The sequence below is a fragment of the Cetorhinus maximus genome, chromosome 23 (assembly GCF_964194155.1).
Source record: "Cetorhinus maximus chromosome 23, sCetMax3.hap1.1, whole genome shotgun sequence".
In the NCBI taxonomy this organism is placed as follows: domain Eukaryota; kingdom Metazoa; phylum Chordata; class Chondrichthyes; order Lamniformes; family Cetorhinidae; genus Cetorhinus; species Cetorhinus maximus.
This window is the reverse complement of record NC_135901.1, coordinates 60,047,109-60,073,804: the sequence shown is the minus strand read 5'-3', so window position 1 is coordinate 60,073,804 and position 26,696 is coordinate 60,047,109. Positions and strand designations below refer to the sequence as shown.

At 45.2% G+C, this 26,696-nt stretch overlaps 2 protein-coding genes across 4 annotated transcripts in view; both read left to right on the top strand.

Moving 5' to 3' along the window:
* LOC144698328 (uncharacterized) overlaps positions 1-26,696 on the top strand; it is a 694,970-nt gene that overhangs the window by 555,797 nt on the left and 112,477 nt on the right. The gene's annotated exons all lie outside the window — the stretch shown is intronic.
* Positions 9,279-25,411, top strand: LOC144697666 (uncharacterized). Its single transcript, XM_078569686.1, has 3 exons — positions 9,279-9,385; positions 20,090-20,815; positions 24,743-25,411. Exons 1-3 carry the CDS (start codon positions 9,279-9,281, stop codon positions 24,762-24,764), a joined length of 855 nt encoding a protein of 284 aa, XP_078425812.1. The 3' UTR covers positions 24,765-25,411.

Genomic DNA, 26,696 nt, shown 5'->3' with positions numbered 1-26,696 from the left:
GTGAATAAAGAAAAATTTGTTCCATTTGATGATGGTACGAGGTTTAACGGGACACAGGTTTATGGTTATGGACAATACATACAGGGAATAGCTTTTTACACATCAAGTGGTAATAACTAGAACTCTCTGCCTGCGAGGGGGCTGGAAGCGGACATGATCAATAATTTAAAAAAGGAAATTGGATTGGCACTGAAGGGAAATAAACTTGCAGGGCTTTAGGGAAAGAGCCGGAGAATGAAACCGACTGGATTGCTCTGCAAAGAGCTGGCATGGACTCGAAGGGCTGAATGGCCTCTTTCTGCACTGTAATTAGTGGGTCAGGTGCTGTTTAACTGGGATTTTGAATATCTCGGTGCTTTTCCAGTCACTCTGATACATGGAATCTTTTCCCACAAACAGAACAAACAAAGCTTTTTCCTTCCAAAGTCGAAGTCTAATGATATTCAGGTCCTGATGAATCGAGTGACTCTGTCAGATCTTGATGTGATGTTTGGTTTGAGTTGCCCTGTCAGCAAACACTTCCCATTAAATATCCTGCAAAAAGATTATTAAAAAATCCATCCCTGTCAGTCCAGGATAGAAATTGAGAAGAGACAAACATTTCTCTTGATAAAAACAAAAAGCTAAAAGCTACTGCGGATGCTGGAAATCCAAAACAAAAACAGAATTACCTGAAAAAACTCAGCAGGTCTGGCAGCATCGGTGGAGAAGAAAACAGTTGACGTTTCGAGTCCTCATGACCCTTCGGCAGAACTGAAGTATAGTTAGGAGAGGGGTGAAATATAAGCTGGTCTAAGGTGGGGGGGGGGTGCGGGTGGAGAGAGAAGTTGAGGGTGGGGTGGTTGTAGGGAGAAGCAAGCAGTGATAGGAGCAGATAATCAAAAGATGTCACAGACAAAAGGATCAAAGAGGTGTTGAAGGTGGTGATATTATCTAAGAAAAGTGCTAATTAAGAATGGATGGCAGGATACTCAAATCCCCCTCCCTCCATCCCCACCCCGTTTCTTCCCCCTCCCCTTTTTTTTCAATAATTTATATAGATTCTTCTTTTCCCACCTATTTCCATTATTTTTAAATCTACAACTAATACTTTGTTAGTCTTTCCACCCCACCCCCACTAGAGCTGTACCTTGAGTATCCTGCCATCCATTCTTATTTAGCACTTTTCTTAGATAATATCACCACCTTCAACACCTCTTTGATCCTTTTGTCCGTGACATATTTTGATTATCTGCTCCTATCACTGCTTGCTTGTCCCTACAACCACCCCACCCTCAACTTCTCTCTCCCCCCGCCCCCCACCTTAGACCAGCTTATATTTCACCCCTCTCCTAACTATACTTCAGTTCTGCCGAAGGGTCATGAGGACTCGAAACGTCAACTGTTTTCTTCTCCGCCGATGCTGCCAGACCTGCTGAGTTTTTCCAGGTAATTCTGTTTTTGTGTTAAACATTTCTCTGGGTTGGAGTTTGCTGTGTGTAAATCCTCCCCTTCTAACCCCCTGTAAAAGGAGTTTCCAAACACTCGGTGTAAACTGGGCTCCGGGAGTTTGTAATCCGGGTTTGGAGTCCTACACCGGGTGTTTGTGAATCCTCCCAGTCCAACCTCCGGCTCCATTCCTCTCCTGCACTCGGCCCTTTCTCACCCGCTGGACTTTTAGCTCGACCGCTTTAACTCGCACCCCAGGCCCGGCCACCTCCCCTCATTCACTCCAATTGCCTGGAGGACCAACCGCATCCGCTGGGTCCTCCAACCCCGCCCCCTCCTGCTATTGGTCCGCAGCTGCAGTCAATCATTAAGATGGAGCATGCGCAGTCCATGTAGACAAACGGAAAGAGAGCTCGAGCGAGCTGATTTAAATTGCAGGTTTTACAAAGACCGAGTGCGGATTCAGAGCCGAAAATAAACTCGTGAACATGGATAGGGCCGGCGGGTGGGTTTGGAAGGCCTCATAAACTGTGTCGTCCCAAACCCTCAGGAAGGAACCCTCGGTCCCGCGTTTCACAAAGCGGGTCGTCGGCTGAGGCCCTTTTCCGGAAGTAGGCTCGGGTTAATGGCCGCCATCTTTATAGGGGGAAATGAGGACCAAAGCGCATGTGCGATCGTCATCTTTGTCCGTGGCAATGTCCAACAGGGAGCATGCGTGGCCGCCATCTTTACAGAGGCTGCCGGCCCGGATGAATTACACGCAGGAGGGACAATAAATCAGAGATAGAGTTTGGTGTGAAATCAATGGGTTGTTGTAAAACAGGAGATCAGGGGAACAGTCACAAACAACAACAACTTCTTTTAACATCATACATCATCCCAGTTAGCTTCACAGGAAAATTATAAAACAAAGTGTGACACACAAGGAAATATTGGTGCAGCTGACCAAAAGCTTGGGCCAATAGTTTTCAGGAGAGTTTTAAAGAGTCACTTGGTTGTACAGAACTTGAGCATTACTGAGAAAAGAGACAAGCTGTCAAATCTTTTTGACTTGCACTCATCAGGGTAGACACAAGAATCCCAAATTTCAAAGGGAACAACAAGTTATACAGAGGAAAGTTTTGGACACAAGATTAACATCTACTATTCTTTATGGTGGGTTAGCGGATTTCAGATTAATTTTTCGTCACGGGTAATGACTGAAGTGAATGATCAAACATATTGTTTTCTCCAGTTGTACAAATTTGTTAAAAAGATACAGAAAGAATTGTCCGAAACTCTGGATTTCAGCACAGGGAGGAGGGAGAATGTGTGTAATGGGGATTTGGGGGAACAAGAGAGGTAAAAATGTCTCATAGGAACTTACATTGTCTGCTCTGAATTTCTATCCTGTTCTTACAGTGATGACTTTTGTTAACTCCTTTTACAGAGAATTAGAAGGGAAGGATTTACAGACAGGAAACTTAAACCAAACATCACATCATCATGATCTGAATATCATTGTCTTTGAATGTGGAAGGAGAAATGTTTGTGGGAAAAGATTTCAGACATCAGTGTGACTGGAAAAGCACTGAGACACACACACACCTGAGTGAGAATGTTCCAGTGAACTGACTGTGGAAAGAGCTTTAGCCAGTTATGCAGCCTGAAAAATATCGCACGTTTCACAGCGGGGAGTAACTGTACACATCTTCTTTGTGTGGACGAGGCTTCAACGGATCATCAAACCTGGAGAGACACAGGGACACCCACACCATGGAAATGTGAGGACTGTGGGAAAGGATTCAATTACCCATCCCTGCTGGAAATCCATCGACGCAGTCACACCAAGGAGCGGCCGTTCACCTGCTGTGAGTGTGGGAAGGGATTCACTCAGTTATCCAGCCTGCTGAGACACAAGCGAGTTCACACTGAGGAGAGACCATTCAACTGCTCCGAGTGTGGGAAGGGATTTACTCAGTCATCCCACCTGCTGACACACCAGCGAGTTCACACTGGAGAGAGACCATTCACGTGCTCCGAGTGTGGGAAGGGATTCACTCAGTTATCCACACTGCTGACACACCAGCGAGTTCACACTGGAGAGAGGCCGTTCACCTGCACGGTGTGTGGGTAAGGATTCACTGGGTCCTCTATTCTGCTGAAGCACCAGCGAATTCACACTGAGGAGAGGCCGTTCAGCTGTACTTCCTGTAGAAAGTAATTCAGGTCTTCATTCAACCTCAAAATACACCAGCGAGTTCACACTGGGGAGAGGAAGCTCACCTATTCCAAGTGTGGGAAGGGATTCACTCAGTCATCTGACCTGTTGACACACCAGCGAATTCAGAAGTGACTGCAGGAGTTGGATTCTGCTGCTATTGCTGCTGTTAATCACATCCAGGACTGAACCATGTTCACTCTGACAGTTGGGGTTTGTTCTGCTGGTGTTAATAATCGCTGTAACTGGGCTGGAGTTTAATATTCCGGTTCTATCGCTGATTGTGTTCCCAGGGCTGCAGTGTCCCTTTAAGAGCTGCTGTCTCTGATCTTTCTGCATAATTCAGGAACTCTCATCAGAGATTAGTTTACAACTTATAATTCAATTCTAAATTGATCTTTGGTATAAACTCTACAATTCAGCATCTGAGAGGTTCCACTGATGAACATCTCCAATTAGAATGTGTTGATTGAAGCAGGTAAATATATCAGGAAAGGATTGATTAACTTGGTCTCTTTTCTCTTGATAAAATAAGGCTGAGGCCTCTCGAGGTCTTTTAGACGATGAAAGGTTTTGTTCGAGTGAATACAGAAAGAATGTCTCCTCTTGTGGGAAAGAGCATAACTAGAGACCATCAATATCAGATAGTCACGAAGAAATCCAATAGGGAATTCAGAAGAAACCTCTTCACCCAAAGAGTGGAGAGGAAGTGGAACTCTCTACCACTGGGAGTGGTTAAAGTGAATAATTTAGCTTTTGTTTAGTTGGAAAAGCTGCAATGCGTAGATATTTTTTTTATAAATGATACGGCCCTGTGTCTGAATATATGTAGCTTATAGCACATGTAAGTGAGGCAAAGTGTGAGTCTGACTGATCACAGAATCACACAGTGCAGAAGTGGCCCTTTAGCCCATCGCGTCTGCACCGACATGTGAGAAACACCTGACCTACCTACCTAATCCCATTTACCAGCATTTGGCCCATAGCCTTTAATGTTATGATGTGCCAAGTGCTCATCCAGGTACTTTTTAAAGGACGTGAGGCAACCCACCTCCACCACCCTCCCAGGCAGTGCATTCCAGGGCATCACCACTCTCTGGGTAAAAAAGTTTTTCCTCACATCCCCCCTAAACCTCCTGCCCCTCACCTTGAACTTATGTCCCCTCGTGACTGACCCTTCAACTAAGGGGAACAACTGCTCCCTATCCACCCTGTCCATGCCCCTCATAATCTTGTACACCTCAATCAGGTCACCCCTCAGTCTTCTCTGCTCCAACGAAATCAACCCAAGTCTATCCAACTTCTCTTCATAACTTAAATGTTTCATCCCAGGCAACACCCTGGTGAATCTCCTCTGCACCCCCTCCACTGCAATCACATCCTTCCTATAATGTGGCGACCAGAACTGCAAACAGTACTCCAGCTGTGGCCTCACCAAGGTTTTATACAACTCCAACATGACCTCCCTACTGATAATCTTAAATTGGTTGTTAGTGTAATTCTTAGTACAATCAGAATCATTTAGTAAGTGCTGTCCAATCATGGAATCACATATTATTTAAGGGGCAGCTAGACAAGCAAAATAGGGAGAAGGGACTAGATGGTTACGATGATAGGATAAGTGAGAGGAGGTTTTAATGGAGCCTAAACACCAGCATGGACTGTTTGGGCTGAATGGCCTGTTCTTGTGTCCTGTTTCCTGTGTAATTACCCTCTTGAAGGGTCTGGTTCTAAATTTTAGACTATACCACCTATACCTTGACTGCCTGACCAGCGGGAATAATTTCTATTTACCCTCTGTTCCCTTTAATATGCTCACTTCTGCTGTTTCTGTCACTGTTAATCACATCCAGAAATGAACCATGTTGTTCTGACAGTTGGGGTTTATTTCTACTGATGTTAATAATCCCTGTAAGTGGGCTGGAGTTTAATATCTTGATGTCTGTTAAATAAATCAATTTTGTTTCAAACACACAGTATGTTGAGTCCTTGATTTCTCCAGGGTAAGAGCAGACTAATTGATATCCCGTTCCTGACTGCTCCATTTTTGGATCCTTTCTCCTTTCTAACCCTAGATTCTATCAGTTCCCATGCCTGTGGTTTCTCTCATGGACAAGTCTCCACACCCAATACCTCCTAGAATGTCTCTCATAGTCTTGGGATCTAGGGATGGTATCGGTATTAAAAACAGAATATGCTAGAAATAATAACCCATACTTTTCTGAGTGCCAATGGAATTTGTCCTGGATTATTGGCTCCAACCTTTCCCCACCACTGATGTGAAGCTGATTGTCCTGGAATTGCTGTGTTTTTGAACAGGGGTGTAACATTTACAATCTGTCAGTCCTTTGACACCACTACTATATAAGGAGGATTGGAAGATTGTGACCAGAGCCTCCACAAGTTCCATGTGAAGGATGCTGTCTCTGACAGTGCAGCAGTCCCTCAATGTCACCCTGGAGTGTCAGCCTAGATAATGTGCTCAGGTTTATTAATATTTCCTCTAGTTATTGATGTGGATCATTAAGAAACAATGGACTCTTATGATGTCATCCAGTCCCAGTGCGATGATGTCATCCAGTCCCAGTGCGATGATGTCATGAAGACTATTAAATACCAGCGGAGCCTTAGTGGTGAAAACAGTTTTGTTCGAAAGTGAGGCAGCTGATGAACATCAGGAATATTGTTGTGAATTATGAGGATGAACAACGTGTACAGTATACATGCCCCGTCTCCCGACACGCGGCCCCCATCTCCTGACATATTGTCCCCCATCTCCTGACATATTGTCCCCGTTTCTAAATTTTTCCAGTTTGGATAAAAGGTTAGTGACCTGAAACATTCACTGTTTCCCTCTTCATAGAAGCTGTTTGACCTGCTGAGAGTTTCCAACATTTTCTGTTTTGAGGTCGGATTTCCAGCATCTGCAATATCTTGTTTGCGGGTCACAGTGGATCAGTTTTCCCTGAATTACCGTTCCCTGTTTAAAGGTGAAGAAGGAGTTTTTAAAGAATGAGACAATAACTGTCCCCCTGTTCGACATGAAACTAAACTCACTGTTAATTCCTCCTCAGTAACAATTGTAAACACAAAGCTTCCAGCCGGGATTGAACCGGGGACTTTCTCATGTAAAGTAAAGGTGATAATCAGTGCACTAGGGAAATGAGTGTGAATCCCCCCCGGACAGAGGGGAACTGACCATCCATCTCTAGCTCTAATTCCCAAACAGAAAATGCTGCCAAGAATCAGCAAGTCAGGCTGAGTCTGTGGCCGCGCTCACCATCTGAAACCGTCACAATGCCCGGCTGATTGATGGCAGCTCCGGACCAATAGGAAGAGGGGACGGGACTGGAGAACCGAGCGTGAGCAGCTGGTCCTCCAACCAATCGGAGTGAAGGAGGGGCGGGGATCGACAGCTGTGGCTCCGCGCAGGCGCAGTGTCATTGTACCTGAAGCCCGGGGAGTGCGGGAGCTGGAGGCCGGAAAGGGTGAGTGACAGCCGAGTGCAGGAGAGAAATGGAGTCAGTGTGGACCCGGTCCCAGTTTACATCAAACCGACAGCAGCTGCGGCCTCTTCCGATCTCAGAGCCGGGGTAAGGGCCGCCCTCTGACAGTAATGCCTCTTGTTCACTTTCTGCAGGATATTACACCGGGATTCTCAGACAGGAAACTCAAACCAAACATCACATCAAAACCTCACTGAATCACTCCATCCATCAGGACCAGGACATTATCGGCCTCTGAGTTTAAGTGTTGAGTTCCAGGTCATTACCACTCACTGTGTAAATTTCTTCCTCACATCCTCCCTGTGGGTCTTGCACCAAATCTTAAATCTGTGTCTTGTAATCATTTTACTATCAGCTCTTGTGAATGGCTTTTCTTTATCCACCTTATCTAAACCTACCATTAACTTGCACACCTCGATCAAATCTCCCTTCAACTTACTTGGCACCCTCAGTTTCTCCAGCCACAGTGTCAGGAGTGTATACCATCTACAAGATGCACTGCAGCAACACACCAAGGCTGGTTCGGCAGCACCATCCAAACCCGTGACCTTTAACACTGAGAGTGACAAGGGTAGCAGACGCATGGGAACACCACCACCTGCAAATTCCCCTCCAAGTCACACACTATCCTGACTTGGAACTATATCGCCGTGTGTCTCGGAGGGGAACTTGGGGGTGATGGTGTTCACATGCACCTGCAACCCTGGTCCTGCTGAGTGGTGGAGGTTGAGTGTTTGGGCATTTCTGTCAGAGTTCTGGTCAAGCTCTAGATACATAAAGTCCCTCTGCTTCTCCCATCTCTCTCTCTCTCGCTCTTTTTCTCTCTCCCTCTTTTTCTCTTTCCCTCTCCTCCCTTGTGGGCCAAAGTCTAGTGTAGGCCCAAACCGGGTGGCAGGTTCCCTGCCCTGAAGGACATTAGTGAACCAGTTGGGTTTTTATGACAATCCAACAGTTTTCATGGTCACTTTTTCCCAGTGCCAGCCCCACAAATTCCCAGATTCATTCAGCTCAATTTCGCAACCTGCCTTTGTGTTTTTGTGGGTTCTCTCTCACTCCCTTTTTTCTGTTGTAATCAATTTCACAGGGTATTAGAAGGGGAGGATTTGCAGTTGGGAAGCTGAAACAAAACAACAGATTAGGATTTGAAAGAGTCTTTGGATTCATCAGGACCTGAAGATCATCAGCCTTTGAACATGGAAGGAAAAAGCATTGTTCACACTGGGAGGAAACTGTGAAAATGTGGGAAGGGACTCAGTTACCCATCCCAGCTGGAAATTCATTGGCGCAGTCACACTGGGGAGAGACCGTTCACCTGCTCCGAGTGTGGGAAGGGATTCACTCGGTTGTCCCACCTATTGACACACCAGCGTGTTCACACTGGGGAGAGGTCAGTCACCTGTTCCGAGTGTGGGAAAGGATTTCCTGGTTTATCCACCCTGCTGAGACACCAGCGGGTTCACACTGTTGAGAGACTTTTCAAATGCCCAGAATGTGGGAAAAGATTCAGTGGGTCTTCTGATCTTCTGAAGCACCAGCTAATTCACACTGGAGAGAGACCATTCACCTGCTCTGACTTTGGGAAGAAATTCACTCAGTTATCTCACCTACTGACACACCAGCGAATTAACAATGGGGAGAGGCCATTCACCTGCTCAGAGTGTGGGAAGGGATTCACTCAGTCATCCCACCTACAGGCACACCAGCGAGTTCACAAGCGACTGCAAGGGTTGGATTCTGCTGTAATTGCTGCTGTTAATCACATCCAGGACTGAACTATGTTCATTCTGACATTTGGGATTTGTTTCTGCTGATGTTAATAATCCCTGTAACTGGGCTGGAGTTTAATATTCTGGATCTATAGTTAATTGTGTTCTCGGGGCTGCAGTGTCCCTTTAAGAACTGCTGTCGTTGATCTTTCCCCATAATTCAGGAACTCTCATCAGAAATTAGTTTACAACAAGATTCTGAACTTGTACTTCAATCTTAAATTGATCTTTGGTACGCATCCTTCAATTCATTTTAATGAGAGTTTCCACTGATTAACATCTCCAGTTAGAAAGCGCTGATTAATCCTTGCTGCCAAGTCTTACTGACTTGTACATTACTCACAGCGACACCTCCATTATCCATCAGAAAGTAGGAGGATGGGAATTGGTGGAGAATCGAGAGTTCCCAAATGTTACCCCTCCCGCCTGGTACAGAAATCCCCTCGGCACGGGAATGGAGACAAGTTCAATCCAAGTAACGGACTGTAAGAAATCACTGCCTAATGACCTTATAAAGCCTTCAGAAATTTATGGAATATTACAGAATCAGCTCACTCTCTCTCTTATGAAGAAAACTTCCATAGCAACTTGCTGGCTGACAAACACAGGACAGGCCTGTTATCTCTGCCAAGGACATGTCTCTAGCACAGGCCCTGAAACATGACACTTCTAACCCTGATATGATTGGAACTCATGACCCATCCGTAAACCAACTGCCTGTGTAAAGGTTAAAACAGTTTCTCGTGAGCACAGAGATATTGACGTGATCCACACTGGCTTCAGCCCAATACCCACACTCTGGCTCACACCAGTTAACCGTTCAGAGGAGACTGTCACCACCAGCTACAGAGACCAGCACTCACTATGCGTCATCCGTCCGTTTGTCCTCCGGACCGGTAAACCTTTCTCACCTGTCACGGGTCGTGTGTTTTCCTGTCTATTTAGCTTACACATCAGATTTAAACTGTTGCTTCTCAATAAACCACTTTAAAATCTCTTCTGAACTTGATCCCTTTTCGGGTCATCTGTGACTCATGGAGCTCAATCTTACAAGAGGTGTTAGGAGTAGAATCACAGTGATCAAGATCATAAACTTGAGAAGCAACAGTCTTAGTTAAACATGAATGAAGAAGTTCCTAAGTGAAGCCGGGAGTATACAATGGCATTGACACATTACAGGGAGTGACAGATAGTCTCACAGAGAAAACAGGCGGGCCGAGGGTGAGAGATATCCTGGGGATTGGAGAAGAGTGTGACGGGATTACTAGTATATCCTTGACAGGATTTCTAAAGAGGGTCAGAAAGGACAAATTAAGTCGAACAAGGTCCAGAATCAGTTAGAAAATATCCACAAGGTGGATGAAGGTGAACAGAGCTGGAGAATCTTCAAAGTCCCTGCATGAACTTTTGTTTGATCCAGATGTATTTACGACATGTCAATAATTTAGAATTGTGTGAGATGATCAGCAGGTGGGGAGGATGAATCTCAGTTTTTAATTATCATATTTTAGTGGAAAAGTTTTGACGTTTATTTTTGGTGGCAGCTCAAGGGTTTGTGTTGCTGATTCTGATAATTCTAGTAGCTTTAGTATGTTATCAATGGTTTGCCATCAAGAAATTAGGAAAACAGACTCAAAGCTTAGAGACAGTGAGGTTAGTCAGAAATCAGTTGTGAGAAGTCAATAAGGATATTCCCTTCTCAAGCTGGGGAAATCTGTAGGAAATCACTGTCTAATAACCTTATAAAATCTCCTGAAATGTATTGAATATTATAGGAATGGCTCTCCCTTCTCCACTGCCCCCCTCTGTCTCTGCTACATACTCCACTCCCAAGCCACCGCCTCCATCGCTCTCCCTGACAACTGTCTGAGGCTGGACCAGTCTGTTTATAGGAACAGAGGAGCAGGAGTAGTCCATTTCGTCCCATCGAACCTGTTCCACCATTCAATAAGTTGAATGTCTTTTCCCCACGTTATCCCCATATCCCTATAAGTAATTGCTCAACCTGCAATTCATTCATTTGTTACCTCTGGACTTAACTCTCCTTACACACACCCAGCTGGCCTCCCACATTCAGCCTCCCTGTAATCCAGAACTCTGCTTACTCGCAGCAAGTCTTGTTCATCAATCACCCCTGTGCTCACCAACTTACAAAGACTCTGGTTTAAGGAGAATCTCAATTTTAAATTTTTCATCCTTGTTTTCAAATCCCTCCATGGTCTCTCCCTCCGTACTGCTGTAATCTTCTCCAGCCTCACAACCCTCTGAAATATCTATGCTTCTCTAACTTCGGCCTCTTCAGCATTCCTAATTTTAACTGCTCCATCTTTGGTGTCTCCCGCTTCAGCTGCCAAGGCTACCAGCTCTGGAATTTCCCACTTAAACCTCTCCACCTTTAAGATAATCCTTAAAACCTACTTCTTTGAGTAAACTTTTGTGCATCTGCCCTGATATCTCTTCATGTGGCTTAGTGTCAAATGTTGCTTTCTAACACTCCTGTGAAACACCTTGGAGTGTTCTATTACACAATAGAATTAATTAATTAATGTTTCAGGGCGGGCATTATGTGATGGCCAGTGTAAGCTCAGAAGTGGAAGAGAAATGGAATCTAGCACTGGAAAAACAGTTCTTGATTATGTAGGATACTGTGGGAAGTTAAAGCTAGTAAGCCAGCAGCACACGGTTGGGGGTTGGGCAGCGGTGGAAACCTCATTTAGACACAGTCGGAGATTTACCCGAATGGTTGAAGGGATGAGGAATTTTAGTTGTAAGGTTAGTTTGGAGAAACAGGAGTTGTTCTCCTTGGAGCAAAGTAGATTGATGGGAGATTTGATAGAGGTGTGCACATTTATGGTTGGTTTAAAAACTGATGTTCACATTATCTGATTGTAAAAGGATTACAGGCAGAAGGAAGAGTAAAATCCTAAACAGAGCTAAACTCTGATTGTTAGAGACAGAAGGAGTTAGAAAGTGGCAGGGCGGTATTCAGGGAGGGAAGAGGTGAAACAGAGAAATAGATGGAAATAGATTGAGATCTAAAGTAAAGGAATCACACCAGCCGCAGAGTCATGGAACCTCTCACAGATAACAGCATAGCAATTAAAGGTCCAAGTTGTAGGTGAATGGTCAGAACTATTCAGCTCTGAAACAATTTCTGTTTACAGTTTTAAACTCTCCTGCTGGAGCCTGCAGCTGTAAAGATATCAGAGGCACTGGAATCAGAAAAATCTCCCAGTTGAGGAAATACCTGGGGAGCGGGGTGATGTCACCATGTAATTGTCGATGTGTGATGATGTCACCGTGTTATTGTTGATGTGTGATGATGTCAGAGACACAAACACAGAACATCTGGGTCTGTGCAAACCAGTGATCACCACATATTATGAAGGATGTCAGGGTCCTTGAGAGGGGGCAGAGGAGATTTACCAGAATGGATCGAGGGATGAGGGATTTTAGTTGTAAGGTTAGTTTGGAGAAACTGGGGTTGTTCTCCTTGGAGCAAAGTAGATTGATGGGAGATTTGATGGAGGTGTACACGTTTATGATTGGTTTAAAAACTGATGTTCATATCATCTGATTGTAAAAGGATTACAGGACACATTTAAGATTTGGGCCAAGATCTACAGCGGGGATGTGAGGAAGACATTTTACACAACGACCTTGGAACTCAATGCTTACACTTAACAGGCCGATAATCTCCGGGGTCTGCGCCTATAATAATTATTATATTATCATGTATTATAATTAATTAGTTATTATTTTTTAATTAACTATTATCTTCACCAAGCCAATGAAGCGCACATCCCGTGAACGAATTTTAAAAATCCCAGTAATGAACTAAGTGAACCTTCTCTGAAATGCCTCCAATTCTATCCCTCCTCAAAAGTATCCAATAACTATGTTATCACATGGTGCAAATGGTAGCAGATAGACCTCGATCTTTCGAATTCTCTCTCTATTTGCTAACAGAATATCCCCCTCCTCAAATTCAGATAAAGATTAACTGAGACAAAAACAGAACATACTCCAAAATCCCAGCAGGTCTGGCAGAATCTGTGGAGATAGAAACAATTTTTCAGTTTGTGTTTCAGATTTCCAGCATCCGCAGTATTTTGCTTTTATCGAAAGATGAACTGAGACTCGGTTTCTAATGGCGGCCGGATTACCCACAGCCCCATGCGCCTCAGAAACCGCTCTATCTGCCGCGCGTTGTCCGGGTGGATTGCGCATGCTCGGAGTCTCCTGCTCTCTTTACTTGAGGTTGGTGCCGGAGAGAAGCCGGAAGCGGCGGTTCGTGAGAGTGGAGAATGTTCATTGGTTCAGATTCGGCTCTGGGGCCGCACTCGGGATTTGTAAACCCCGCCCCCCCGACACTGACCTCTCACCTGACAGCTCACAATGCTCGGCTGATTGACGGCAGCTAGGGACCAATAGGAAGAGGGGGGTAGGACTGGAGGACCGAGCGGGAGCGGCTCGTCCTCCAGCCAATCGGACTGAATGAGGGGCGGGGCGGGGCTGGGGGGTGAAGCATGCGCAGTGTGAGTAATGGTGATGGGGAGACGCTTCTTTGTCGGGTCCTCAATGGGAAAGGGAGTCACCGGCGGGGCGGAGGGAGCGATGGATCCGGCGGGTGGACGGGGCGGCTCCGTAAACATGTTGTGTAAGTAAAAAAACCTGGAAAGGGAGTTCCCGGTCCCCGGGGGACCCTCCCGCCGTTTGCTCCGAGCGAGGCCGCCGCTTCCTCCCAGTGACAGACCCGGGCTGACGGAAAGAGGCCTTTCGGCCCATCGTGTCCCTGCCCGTCATCCATCCCCGATCTCCTCTCATCCCATTTCCCAGCACTTGGCCCGGAGCCCTGTCAGCTCAGGCGTTTCAAATGCTGATCGGAATACTTGTTAAATGTAGTGAGAGTTCCCGCCTCTCCCACCCCCTCAGGCAGTGAGTTCCAGATACCCCCCACCCTCTCAAATCCCCTCTAAACCTCCTGCCCCTTACCTTAAATCTGTGCCCCCTGGTTATTGATCCCTCTGCTAAGGGGAAAAGTTTCTTCCTGTCCACCCTATCTATGTCCTTCATAATTTTGTGCACCTCTATCATGTCCCCCCTCAGCCTTCTCTGCTCAAAGGAAATCAACCCCAGCCTATCTAATCTCTCTTCACAACTGAAACGCTCCAGCCCAGGCAACATCCTGGTGAATCTCCTCTGCACCCTCTCCAGCGCAATCACATCCTTCCTATAGTGTGGTGACCAGAACTGCACACAGTATTCCAGATGTGGCCTTACTAATGTTTTATACAGCGCTGTCATAACCTCCCTGCTCTTTTATTCAGTGCCTTGACAAATAAAGGCATGCCTTCTTAACCACCTTATCTACCTGTCCTGCTGCCTTCAAGGGTCTATGGACATGTACGCCAAGGTCCCTCTGATCCTCTGTACTTCCTAGAGTGCTACCATTCATTGTGTATTCCCTTGCCTTGTTAGTCCTTCCAAAATGCACCACCTCACACTTTTCAGGGTTAAATTCCATTTGCCACTGTTCTGCCCATCTGACCTGCCCGTCTATTTCGTCCTGTAGTCTAAGGTTTTCCTCCTCGCTATTTACCACACCACCAATTTTCATGTCATCTGCGAACTTACTGATCATACTTCCTACGTTTATGTCTAGATCATTAATGTACACTACAAAATGCAAGGGACCCAGCACCGAACCCTGCAGTACACCATTCGTCACAGCCTCCCAGTCACAATAACAACCTTTTACCATCACCCCCTGCCTCCTGACACTGAGCCAATTTTGGATCCGATTTTCCAAATTGCCCTGTGCCCATGGTCTCTAAACTTCTTGACTAGTCTCCCATGCGAGACCTTGTCAAAAGCCTTACTGAAGTCCATGTGGACTACATCAACTGGACTACCCTCATCTACACCCCTAGTCGTCTCCTTGAAAAATTCAATTAAATTTGTTAGACATGATCTCTCTCTGACAAAGCCATGCTGACTATCCTCGATTAATCCTTGCCTCTCCAAGTGGGGATTAATTCTATCCCTCAGAATGTTTTCCAAAAGTTTCCCTACTACTGATGTTGGACTCATTGGCCCATAGTTCCCTGGTTTATCCCTACCACACTTCTTGAATAATGGTACCACATTAGCTGTGCTCCAGTCCCCTGGCATCTCTCCTGTGGCCACAGAGGATTTGAAAATTAATGCCAGGGCTCCTGCTCCCTTGTCTCCCACAGAAACCTGGGATACGTCTCATCTGGGCCTGCGGATTTATCCACTTTTAAGGCCACAATGGGACCCAGTCTCAGTTACTCTTTGTCCGAATCTGGGGAAGGGAAGGGGAGATTCTCTAAGCACAAGAATTGAAAAATAAGAAAGACCAAGTTCCAGCTCGTACCATTCATACCTTATGCTAACATAGTTATGGGGTAATCTTGAGGATGGATAGAATTGCATTGGAAGCATTTCAGAGAAGGTTCACTCAGTTGATTCCTGGATTGAAAGTGCTGGTTTTTAAAAAAAAATTCATTCACGGAATGTGGGGTTCGCTGGCTGGGCCACCATATATTGCCCATCACTAGTTGGACTTGAGAAGGTGGTGGTGAGCTGCCTTCTTGAACCGCTGCAGTCCATGTGGCGTTGGTACACCCACAGTGCTGTTAGGAAGGGAGTCCAGGATTTTGACCCAGTGACAATGAGGGAATGGCAATATATTTCCAAGTCAGGATGTTGAGTGACTTGCAGGTGAACTTCCAGGTGTTCCCATCTATCTGCTGCCCTTGTCCTTCTAGATGATAGTAGTCGTGGGTTTGGAAGGTGCTGTCAAAGGAGCCTTGGTGAATTCCTGCAATGCACCTTATAGATGGTACATGTTGCTGCTACTGTGCATCCGTGATGGAAGGAGTGAATGTTTGTGAAGCTGGTGCCAGTCAAGTGGGCTGCATTGTCCTGGATGGTGTCAAGCTTCTTGAGAGCTGTGGGAGCTGCACTCATCCAGGCAAGTGGGGAGTATTCCATCACTCTCCTGACTTGTGCCTTGTAGATGGTAGACAGGCTTTGGGAAGTCAGGAGGTGAGTTACTTGTCACAGGATTCCTAGCCTCTGACCTGCTCTTGTAGCCACAGTATTTAAATGGCTAGTCCAATCCAACTTCTGGTCAATTGTAACCCCCAGGATGTTGATAGTGGGGATTCAGTGATGGGAATGTCGTTGTACGTCCAAGGGTGGTGGTTAGATGGTCATTGCCTGGCACTTGGGTGGCATTAATGTTACTTACCACTTGGCAGCCCAAGTTTGGATATTGTCCAGGTCTGGCTGCATTTGGACGTGGACTGTTTCAGTATCTGAGGAGTCGTGAATGGTGCTGAACATTGTGCAATCATTAGCGAGTATCCCCACTTCTGACCTTATGATGGAAGGAAGGTCATTAATGAAGCAGCTGAAGATGGTTGGGCCGAGGTCACTACCCTGAGGAACTTCTGCAGTGATGTGCTGGAACTGAGCTGATTGACCTCCAACAACCACAACCATCTTCCTTTGTGCTAGGTATGACTCCAACTAGTGGAGAGTTTTCCCCCTGATTCCCGTTGACTCCAGTTTTGCTAGGGTTCCTTGATGCCACACTCGGCCTTGATGTCAAGAGCAATCACTCTCACCTCACCTCAGGTGTTCAGCTCTTTTGTCCACGTTTGAACCAAGGCTGTAATGAGGTCAGGAGCTGAGTGGCCGTGGTGAAACCCAAACTGGGCGTCAGTGAGCAGGTTATTGCTAAGCAAATGCTGCTTGATAGCAATGTTGATGACCCCTTGCATTGCTTTACTGATGATCGAGAGTAGACGAATGTGGCGGTAATTGGACGGGATGTATTTGTCCTGCTTTTTGTGTACAGGATATACCTGGGCAATTTTCCACACAGCCGGGTAGGGTAGATGCCAGCGTTGTAGCTGTGCTGGAACAGCTTGGCTAGGCATGCGGCAGGTTCCGGTGCACAAGTCTTCAGTACTATTGCCGGAATATTGCCAGGGCCCATAACCTTTGCAGTACCCAGTGCCTTCAAGCCATTTCTTGATATCACGTGAAGTGAATCGAATTGGCCGAAGACTGGCATCTGTGAATCGATCATCCACTCGGCACTTCTGGCTGAAGATTGTAGCAAATGCTTCAGTCTTATCTTTTGCACTGATGTGCTGAGCTCCTCCATCATTGAGGATAGGTATATTTGTGGAGCCTGCTCCTCGAGTGAGTTGTTTAATTATCCACCACCATTCACGACTGGATCCGATCCGTTGGTGTGGGATCACTTAGCTCTGCCTATCACTTGCTGCTTATGCTGTTTGGCTTGCAAGTAGTCCTGTGTTGTAGCTTCACCAGGTTGACACCTCAGTTTTAGGTGTGCTTGATGCTGCTCCTGGCATGCCCTCCTGCACTCTTCATTGAACCAAAGTTGATCCTCTGGCTTGATGATAATGGTCGAGTGGGGGATATGCCGGGCCATGTGGTCACAGATTATGTTCGAGTACAATTCTGCTGCTACTGATGGCCCACAGCACCTATTGGATGCCCAGTTTTAAGTTGCTAGACCTGTTCGAAACCTATCTCATTTTACACAGTGGTTGTGCCACACAGCACAATGGAGGGTATCCTCAATGTGAAGGAGGGACTTCGTCTCCACAACGACTGTGCAGTGATCACTCCAACTGATGCTGTCATGGGCAGATGTATCTGTGACAGGCAGGTTGGTGAGGATGAGGTCAAGTATGTTTTTCCCTCTTGTTGGTTCCCTCACCGCCTATGTCATTTAGGACCAGCCAGCTCGGTCAGTAGTGGTGCTACCGAGCCACTCTTGGTGATGGACATTGATGTCCCTCACCCAGAGTACTTTCTGTGTCCTTTCCACCTACAGTGCTTCCTCCAAGTAGTGTTCAACATGGAGGAGCACTGATTCATCAGCTGAGGGAGGGCAGTATGTGGCAATCGGCAGGAGGTTTCCTTGCCCATGTTTGACCTGATGCCGTGAGACTTCATCAGGTCCGGAGTCGATGCTGAGGACCCCCAGGGCAATTCCCTCCCGACTGTATACCACAGTGCTGCCAACTCTGCTGGGTCTGTCCTGCCGGTGGGACAGGACATACCCAGGGATGGCGATGGTGGAGTCTGGGACATTATCTGTAAGATATGATTCCGTGAGGATGACTACGTTGGGCTGTTGCTTGACTAGCCTGTGAGACAGCTCTTTCGGCACTCACCCCCAGATGTTAGTAAGGAGGACTTTGCAGGGTCGACAGGGCCTAGGTCGATGCTGGGTGGTCCATCCAGTTTCATTCCTTTTTTGTGACTCAGTGGTGGTTTAATACAATTGAGTGTCTCGCTTAGCCATTTCAGAGTCAACCACACATTGCTGTGGCTCTGGAGTCACATCGAGGCCAGACCAGGTAAGGACAACAGATTTCCTTCCCTAAAGGGCATTAGCGAACCAGATGGGTTTTTACAACAATAGTTTCATGGTCATCATTAGACTTTGAATTAGGTTTTTATAAAATTCAAATTCCAACATCTGCTGTGGGATTCGAACCTGGGCCTCTGGATTACTCGTGTAGTGACAATGCCATTAATCCATCACCTCCTCCCTACTGGGGGTGATGTGCAGCAGTGTGCATGTGTGTCCGCCATCTTTTTAGGGGAAATGTGCAGCAGTTGTGATCAAATCTGGAGCAATTAAATTTTCAAGTCCGGATTATGGAATTAGAGGAAGTGAAGATATCTCAGAGGGTTGTGAGGCTGGAGCAGATAACAGAGATAGGGAGGGGTGAGACCATGGAGGGATTTGAAAGGATCAGAAGTTTATAATTTAGGTTCTCCTTAACCCCGACCCTTTGTTGGTGAGTGAGCACACGGGTGATGGGTGAACAAGACTTGGTGCGAGTAAGCACACGAGCAGCACAGTTTTGGATGACCTCAAGATTACAGGAAGGTTGAATGTGGGAGGCCAACCGGGAGTGCGTTAGGATAGTTAAGTCTAGAGGTAACAAAGGAATGGATGAGAGTTTCAGCAGCAGATGAGCTGAGACTGGGCTGGAGTCAGGCGATATTACTGAGGTGGAAATAGGCAGTCTTGGTGATGATGTGGGTATGTGGTTGGAAGCTCATCTTGGGGTGAAATATTTCACCATGTTTGTGAACAGTCTGGTTCAGTCTCGGACAGTTGTCAGGGTGAGGGATGGAGCAGGTGCCTAGGGAGTGGAGTTTGTAGCGGGGACTAAGGACAATGGCTTCAATCTGCCCAGTATTTAAATGGAGGAAATTTCTGCTCATTTAGTAGTGGATTTCAGACAATTCAGGACAGTGTGTGACTTGGAGGGGAACTTGGAGGTGATGGTGTTCACATACACCTGCTACCCTGGTCCTGCTAGGTGGTGGAGGTTGAGGGTTTGGGAAATTCTGTCAAAGTTCTGGTCAAGTTCCAGATATATAAAATCCCTCTGCTTTACCTGGTACCTCTCCCGCCTCTATTCCTCTCTCTCTCTCTCTTTCTCTCTTCCCATAGAAGCCAGGGTTTTGCTTATACCCAGACTGGGTGGCAGGTTCTCTTCCCTGAAGGACATTAGTGAACCAGTTGGGTTTTTATGACAATCCATCAGCTTTAACAGTCCCTTTTCCCTGTGCCGGCCCCACAAATTACCTGATTCATTCAGCTCAATTTCACAACCTGCCTTTGTGTTTTTGTGGGTTCTCTCTCACTCCCTTTTTTCTGTTTTAAATCAATTTCACAGGGTGTTAGAAGGCGAGGATTTGCAGTCGGGAAACTCAATCCAAACATCACAACAGGATCTGATGCAGTCGCCCAATTTATCGTAACCTGAATGTCGTTGGATTTTGAACATGGAAGGAAAAAGCACCGTTTACAGTGGGGAGAAACTGTACACGTGTTCTGTGTGTGGACGAGGCTTCAATCGATCATCTGACCTGTCAAAACATAAATGCAGTTACAATGGGGAGAAACCATGGAAATGTGGAGACTGTGGAAAAGGATTCAATTATCCATCTGACCTGGAGAGACATCGGCGCAGTTACACTGGGGAGAGACCGTTCACCTGCCCTGAGTGTGGGAAGGGATTCACTACCACCTCCCACCTGCTGACACACCAGCGAGTTCACACTGGGGAGAGGCCATTCACCTGCCCTGACAGTGGGAAGGGATTCATTGATTCATCCAACCTGCGGAATCACCTGGAAATTCACACTAGCCAGAGGCTGTTTACCTGCTCTGAGTGTGGAAAGAGATTCATTCAGTCATCCCACTTGCTGAAACATCAGCGAACTCACAGTGGGGAGAGACCTTTTAAATGTCCAGACTGCGGGAAGTGCTATAAAAGCTCCAGAGACCTGATGTCCCATCAGCTTCTTTACACTGACGAGAGACCTTTTAAATGCTCAGACTATGGGAAGTGTTTTAAAAGTTCTGGGGAAGTGATGTTCCACCAACATGTTCACACTGATGAGAGACCATTCAGGTGTTCTCACTGTGGGGTTGGGTTCAGGCGATCATCTAACCTCACTGTACACCAGCGAGTTCACACTGGGGAGAGGCCGTTCACCTGTTCTGAGTGTGGGAAGGGATTCACTCAGTCATTCCATCTGCTGACACATCAGCGAGTTCACACGGGGGAGAAACCGTTCACCTGCTCCGAGTGTGGGAAGGGATTCACTCAGTCATCCTACCTGCTGACACACCAGCGAGTTCACACTGGGGAGAGACCGTTCACCTGCTCTGAGTGTGGGAAGGGATTCGCTATCTCATCCACCCTGCTGAGGCACCAACGAATTCACGCTGGGCAGAGACCATTCACCTGCTCCAAATGTGGGAAGAGATTCACTCAGTCATCCCACCTGCTGACACACCAGCGAGTTCACAAGTAACTACAGTGATTGGATTTTGCTGTTAATCATATCCAGGACCGAATCATGTTCACTGGGGTCTGTTTCTGCTGATAATAAACTCAAGCCCAGTTATCGGGGTTAATATTGTGAATATAAGTCAAATAAATTAGCTCTGTATCAAACGTGCTGTATTGAACATATTAATTAAGAGCAGGAGTAGGCCATTCGACCCCTTGAGCCTGCTCAGCCAATCAATAAGATCATGGCTGATCTGATTGTGGCTTCAACTCCACAAGGAGCTTACCCCCGATAACCTTTACTCCCTTAGCAGTAACTGGAAAGTGCTGTGTAAGCAGGCTAAGTTCTTATTTTCTTGCAGTTTAGACAGGGTAAATTCACTCTCTGTTGTGAGAGCTGAGTAGTTAATTCGCTAATTGGTTGAATCTGGTTATTCCAGCCCCTGTTCAGTTGGCTATAAATACAGGCCTCTTCAGAGCAGCTAAGGCAAACGAGCGCATACTTGGAGTTTGGTGAGAGGGGGAGTTTGGTGAAGTGGAGGACTGTTGAAATTGGTTCTTCCTCTACTACAGGGAAAGGAGCTAGCTGTTTGGTGAGTAACTGGTGTGTGGTTAAGGCCTATTCTATTCTTAAGGTTTAAAATAGTATTCAAATTGGAGGTAAGGTTAATAAATATATTAGAAAGCATTATAAATAGGTGATTAATATAATTGAGTAATTATTTAAAACACATTAAGGATGGCAGGACAGGCGATGTGTCAATCACAGAATTATTACGGCACAGAAGCCGCAGATGCTACAAACCTTCCTCAAGCCCTAAAAATATCCATTGGCCATTACCCTCTGTTTCCTATTACTCATCCAATTTTGTATCCACGTTGCCACTGTCCCTTTTATTCCACGAGCAATTAGTTTTCTTATAAGTCTGTTGTGTGGCACTGTATCAAATGCCTTTTGACAGTCCATATGCACCACATCAACAGCATTAACCTCATCAACCGTCTCTGTTACCTCTTCAAAACACTCCAGCAAGTTAGTTAAACATGATTTCCCCTTTTGAAATCCATTCTGGCTCTGCCTAATCAACCCACATTTTTCCATGTGACTGTTAATTCTATCCCATATAATTATCTCTAGAAGCTTCCCAACCACTGAAGTTAAACTGATTGGTCTGTAATTGCTGGGCTTATCCTTACAACCTTTTTTGAACAAATGCATAATGTTTGCAATTCTACAGTCCGCTGGAACCTCCTCTGAGCCTAGGGAAGACTGAAAGATTATGGCCAATACCCTTGTAATTTCCACTCTTACTTCCTTCAATATCTTTGGTTGCATCTCATCCGGTCCCGGTGCCTTGACAACCTTAAGTACCGACAGATTATCCAACACTTCCTCCTTATCAATTTTGAATCCTTTCAGTGACAAAGTTTCCTCCTCTGTCACCGTGGCCTTGGTAGCATCTGCTTCCTTGGTAAAGACAGATGCAAAGTATTCATTTAACACCTCAGCCATGCCTATTGCCTCCCTGTGCAAATCCCCTTTTTAGTCCCTGATCAGTCCTATTTTCCTTTGACCATCCTCTTACTATTTTTGTCTCAATAGAAGACTTTGGGATTCCCCATTATGTTGGCTGCCAGTCTTTTCTCATGATCCCTCTTTGTTTCTCTTATTTGCTTTCTTACCTCCCCTCAGAACCTTCTGTATTCAGCTTTGTTCTCAATTGTATTTTCTACCTGACACCTGTCATAAGCACACTTTTTCTACTTAATCTTGATTTCTATCTCCTTTATCATCCAGCGAGCTCTGGATTTGCTTGCTCTACCTTTCCCTTTGGAGGAATTATACCTTGACTGTGCCCGAACCATTTCTTCTTTGAAGGTAGCCCATTGTTCAGCTGGTTTTTCCCACCAACATTTGGTTCTAGTCTATCCAGCGCAGCTCCATTCTTTCCCCATTGAAGTCTGCTCTCCCCCAGTTAATTATTCTTAGCCTGGATTGCACATTGTCCTTTTCTAACATCATCCTAAACCTAATGATACAATGATCACTGTCTCCTAAATGTTCCCCCACTGACACTTGATCTACTTGGCCCACCACATTTCCAAGAATCAGGTCCAACAGTGCATCCTTTCTTGTTGGACTGGACACACACACTGCTGTAGAAAATTCTCCTGAACACAATCTAGGAACTCTTGGCCCTCTCCACCCTTGACACTACCATTGCCCCAGTCTACATTCGGGTAACTAAAGTCCCCCATTATAATTACTCTATGATGTCTGCATCTCTAATTTCCCTGAAGATTTGTTCCTCTGCATCCTTCCCGATGGTCTAAAGACACCAAAGAATGTAATTGCACCCTTTTTGTTCCTTAGCTCTAACTAAATTGATTCTTGTCCTTGAACCCTCTGGGATATCCTCTTTCTCCAGCATTGCAATGCTCTCCTTAACCAATACTGCCACCCCTCCTCCTTTTCTTCCTTTTCTATCTTTTCTGAACACCTTGTATCCAGGAATATTTAACACTCTGCCTTGCTCTTCCTTGAGTCAGGTCTGTTATTGCCATAACATCATATTTCCGCATGGCAATCTGCACTTGTAACTCCCCAATCTTATTTACTATATTCCATGCATTCACATACATGCACACTAACCCTGATTTAGTCTTTATGATGTTCGACTCCAACTATTAACTTATTATTCTGTTTTCTCGTGCTATCGGTCTCTCCCCATATTTTGTGAACCCTGGTATTCCTCTCTAATGCTCTCTCCTGGTTCCCACACCCCTGCCGAGTTAGTTTAAAGCCCCGCCAATGGCAGGAGCAAAACACCCTGCCAGGAACTCAGTCCCGGCTCCATTCAGGTGCAACCCGTCCAGCTTGTACAGGTGCCATCTTCATCAGAGCCAATCCCAGTGCCCTAGGAATCTAAAGCCCTCCCTCCTGCACCATCTTTCCAGCCACACATTCTTCTGTCTTATCTTCCTATGTCTGTACTTACTTGCACGTGTCACTGGGAATAATCCAGAGATTACTACGTTTGAAGTCCTGCTTGTTAATTTTTGACCTAATTTTCTACCCTCCATAAATTGAGTTCATCCAAAACTGCCGCCTATGTCTTAACTCACGGCAAGTCCCAATCCCCTGTCTCCCACGTACTTGCTGACCCATATTGGCTCCAAGTCAAGAAATGTCTTTATTTTAAAGTTCTCATCCTTGTGTTCAAATCCCTACATGCCCTCACCCTCCCTATCTCTGTAACCTCCTCAAACCCCACAAGCCTCTGAGATATCTGTGCTCCTCTAATTCTGGCCCCTTGTACGTTCCCAATCAGAATCGGTCCACCATTGGTGACCATGGTTTCATTGCCGAGGCCCCAAGCTCTGGAAATCCCTCCCTGAACCTCTCTGCCTCTACCTCACTTTCCTCCTTTAAGACTCTTCTTAAAACCTACCTCATTGAACAAGCTTTTGGCCATCTGACCTAATGTCTCCTTGTGTGGGTCAGTGTCATATTTTGTTACATAACTCTCCTGTGGGATGTTTATGTTGAACCGATGTATAAATGTAAGTTGTTGTTATAGTAGTCCATACATAGAAAGAGACAAACCCCTGATATTTTTTTCTCTGTAACATTTTATTATGAAACTACACAACTGATGTGAATAAAGTTTGTGATGGTAAAAATATGTTCACCCCCTCAGGGAACTGAACGGCATTGATGCACACAGAGGAACACGTACAGACATATGCACCGAGTGTGACAGAGGCCTAAGGAGGGACAAACACCCAGTAAGCAAGGATGTCACCAACCAGGCCAATTATTGTTCCATTTCAGACTGCAAATTTAATGAATGTTTGGGATGAATGGAACTAAGAAACACAGGGAATTTGGATGGTTTTTATTCCATTTAACTGATAATTAATTCTGCGATTGGTTATACTCAGGAATGATGAGAAGAGGAGTTGACAGGTTTCTAACCTGCGTGAGGAGAACCCATTGGATTTTAAACCCATCGCCTTAACCACTCGGCCACAACTACTCGGGAAGGATGATAGAATGGATACAGAGTGTTGCAGAGGAAAACGGTATTCGGTCCATCCAGTCTGTGACCTTCCCCCACCCTTTCCTGGTCACCTGTAATTTACTGTCTCTGTCTCTCCTCATTCTCCCAACCAGAATGAAACACTGCACAGCTCAGCTACCCCTTGCCCACATGAAGAACTTTCTGGAACAACCTAGCAGAGCAAACCACGCAAAACTTTAGCAGTGGTGGGATTCAAACCCACACCTCCAAAGAGACAAGATCCTAACTCCAGTACCATACACTGCTCGGCCACACGACCACATTCACAGCTGGAACATTCAAAATGACTCATAAAATCATGAAAGATGTTTTGTTGTTGTGAGCTGTGTTATTTGGTAGAATTAGAGCGAAGTGTGGGATTGAGCCAGAGCCGAAGTCATCCACTTAAAGGACTGGAAGAGGGAGAATCTTGTCACAAATGTAGAGTTGTGATGTGGTAGATTTTGTAAAAACAAGCTAATATTTCTTTTAAATGGGCACAAGGAACCTTAAAAATAGCTGCTAAAGGTCACCTGACCTTTTACAACTGCAATATAAGTAAATTGTAAAAGGACCTATACTCATTGACAGTGGTTTTCCTGGAGGTGTGAATAGCACTTTCCCATCTCACCAAACCTCCCAGAATGGGAGTCATTCAAGTTCATAAACAGATTAACAGTTTTCTTTATTAACACTGTTATTTCTTTCTTTAATTTAAGCCTTTTGGTGACATTGTTACTAAATTTGGAATCCACTGTCCCTCTTTACTCTTCCTTTGCAATGTAAACCAATTTAGATTTGTTTCCAGTCTTGTCATTTCCAAAGGGTCTGGTCCATATTCAATAAAATGTTTGTTGATGGCTTCCTGTTCTTTCTTCCTTCTAATGTCACGATGGTGTTCTGTGAGTCTAGTTCTTAATCTGTTCCTTGTCTCTCCCATGTATCAGATTTTGCAATGTTTACATCGGATTATATAGACAACATTGTTGTTCACATTTTTGATTCTGTGGTTTAAAGGGGCGTTTTCCCTGTGTTGAATTTTTGTCTTGTTTTCAGGACTTTGAAGTGCTTGAATGTTAAACAGTTTCTATTCCCACAATTTGGTGTGGTTTGTGTGCTCACCTTGCTGCTAACAAAAAGATCTTTTTGGTTTTTATTCCTTCTAAAGGCTGTTTTTTTTGGTTTAGTGAGTCGATTCCTTCATTTAGGTTTTCAAAATTCATTTCAATTACTTTCTTTATATGTGGGATCTTATTGCAATATCCCATAATAAGTGGTATTTTCAGGGCCTAATCTATTTAATCTTGGAGAGTTGTCTAATTCTTTCCAAAAATTGGATTTGATATGTTTAAGGAACCTTTTTGCGTATTCCCTCTGCCACAATGCAGTGAATAAGGTATTGACTACACTGTGAAATCTACCTGTTCTGTACAAATGCCATGGAATCGCAGCAGTTGTGAATTCACTAATCCATGGAAGGTGTGTTTAACATGGTGTCTTTTGGTATGTAATAGGGTGTGCGTGTCTGTTGGTTTGAAGAAAACCTTTGTAGCTAATTTGTTTTGTGTTATCTTCTTGTGTTAGTTTGAACTCTGTGGTATCTAATAAATTCATTTTATTTCTGTATTTTTTGTTTCAATCTGGTTAGGGACCAGTTACTTTTTGTTTAAAGTAGACAATATTTGAAATCCCAAGTACTGACTAAGAGAATAAAATTACAAGCTTCCACGGTTTTAAACAAACAAGTTAAACTTTATTAGACAAAGTCAGAAAAGTAAAACAATTGACAATATCTACCTTATACTCTAACATTCAGAATTAACATGAGAAAAATA